Here is a 2,091-nt window from a genome sequence, read left to right on the forward strand (position 1 = left end):
TATTATAGTATAGAATTAGTTTACGATTCTTATCACAAAATGAAAAATAAAAATGCTAATGGATTTTATTAATTTGAAGTCCATAGAAAATATTAAAGTAATGGGTGTAAGTCGGCATTTTTGTTTTCGTGTGTTTAGCTGATATTTTATGTTTGGATTTTTATTTATATAGCACTAAAAATAGTCTTAAGACCATCATCTCTTGTGTATCATTGAACTTATAAGAAGTTTCCAAAGGCCCCGCCTACCCGCTGTTCTTAATGGAAGCGAAGAATGTTTGACAAAATTTGACACCTTAATGAGAGGGGAACGTCTCGGGATTCATTATACGTTACAATATATGCGATATGACTGTAATTACAGAATTATTGACAATATTGAGAACATTTTTCATTGAGTAGATTATAAATTCAACAGAATAGGTTATACATCATCTCTTCTTAAAACTTCGTTCCAAACTTGCAAATTTTATATATAACATTTAAATTAATACATATTTTAACGCTAAAATAAAATATATTATATAATAATATGCAATGTTGTTCCACTATTATTGTCCAAACTCGTTTACTTCCCTAATTCTTCAAATAAAAATATTGTTTTATTTCATAAAATAAGGCATTCGAGAAGTTTAAAAAAATACCAATTATAATCTAAAAACTTAACTATTAAATTGAGTCATTAAATAAACATATCTGTGGAAACGACGAAAGAATGTCAGATGTGATTTCTTTTTATTTGAAAATTTGTGATTCGAACTAATGATGAACTTCTTAAATATTTTTAAGTCTCATTTATGGCTATCAGTTGGATTTGACTTCTAACGTTATTTAGAAAAATATTTGTGACATTCTTAGATTTGACAGTACTAAGACCTTTCAATTATTGTAGTCTTTTACAATTATTGTAGTTTCCAAATAAGTTTGTTCGAATTTCATCTTCATAATGGCTGCAGCTTTACCAATGGAGTCCAATCCGGAGACAATGAATAAGTATCTACAGAAATTGGGAGTACCTAAAGAATGGCAGATGGTGGATGTTATTGGACTGGAAGGGGATGCTTTAAACTGGGTACCTCGTCCCGTTCTGGCTGTTATTCTCCTATTTCCTCTATCCGATAACTATGAGCGACACCGGGCGCAGCAGGAGAACGAACTACTAAGCAAGGGTCAGCAACCGCCAAAAGATGTTTTCCATTTAAAGCAGGTCCTCAGTAACATATGCGGTACTATTGCATTAGTACATGGCGTCGCAAACAATATACATCAAATTAATCTAGAAGATGGTCTGCTTAAAAACTATTTAAATGATTCGAAGGGATTAGATGCAGCCGCTAAAGGCGCGCTTTTAGAGAACTCTACCAATATTTTGGAAGCGTACAAGGATGTTATCGATGCGGGAACAGGTACCGAGAATAATGAAACTGTAAATAATCATTTCATAACGTTTATCCACAAGAACGGTTGTCTGTATGAGTTAGATGGACGTAAAACTTTGCCTATAAACCACGGGCCGACGACTGCAGAGAATTTCCTAGAGGATGCTGCGAAAATCTGTCGTCAATTCATTGAACGCGAACCAGATCACATCGGATTCAATGTTGTCGCTCTTGTCCCCGCTCAGTAATAATTGTTCAAACGCATACATATTTGATTCAATGTTCCTTTCTTTTATTAAAATAAAACTTAGTATTATTTAAATAATCTTTAATTTATTTGCTTTTAAACAAAGAATTGAACGTTTTTTTTTACCTATTAAAGTTTATAAGACAATTTATATGTATATTACCGTCTTCCGTCTTTTCGCACATTCTCACAATTTACAAATCGAATTCGCTGAAGAACTGCGTCGACGTCTCAATTTAAAAATCTGCACACTCGTAACACGGCTCCTGCATTCCTCCTTAAAATTCTCTATCTTCGGAAACTAATTAAAAATTCGCCTCGCCTCCGTAGCCCTGTGTTCAATTCAACGATATAACTTCATTTATAAACGAGCAATCTTGTCCAAGATAAGGGCTGGCGAGAAAACAACGATGAGCGCAACTTGCCACACGCGTATGCGACGCGACCGGACAAAAAGTAAATTCAG

General features: G+C 33.8%; 1 protein-coding gene across 1 annotated transcript; it reads left to right on the forward strand.

Moving 5' to 3' along the window:
• The first annotated feature begins 871 nt into the window (after positions 1 to 871).
• LOC124530703 (ubiquitin carboxyl-terminal hydrolase-like) lies at positions 872 to 1,648 on the forward strand. Its single transcript, XM_047104958.1, has one exon. The coding sequence runs from the start codon at positions 946 to 948 to the stop codon at positions 1,624 to 1,626; it is 681 nt and encodes a 226-aa protein (XP_046960914.1). The 5' UTR covers positions 872 to 945; the 3' UTR covers positions 1,627 to 1,648.
• The last annotated feature ends 443 nt before the right edge of the window (positions 1,649 to 2,091 follow it).

The sequence above is a fragment of the Vanessa cardui genome, chromosome 6 (assembly GCF_905220365.1).
Source record: "Vanessa cardui chromosome 6, ilVanCard2.1, whole genome shotgun sequence".
Lineage (NCBI taxonomy): Eukaryota > Metazoa > Arthropoda > Insecta > Lepidoptera > Nymphalidae > Vanessa > Vanessa cardui.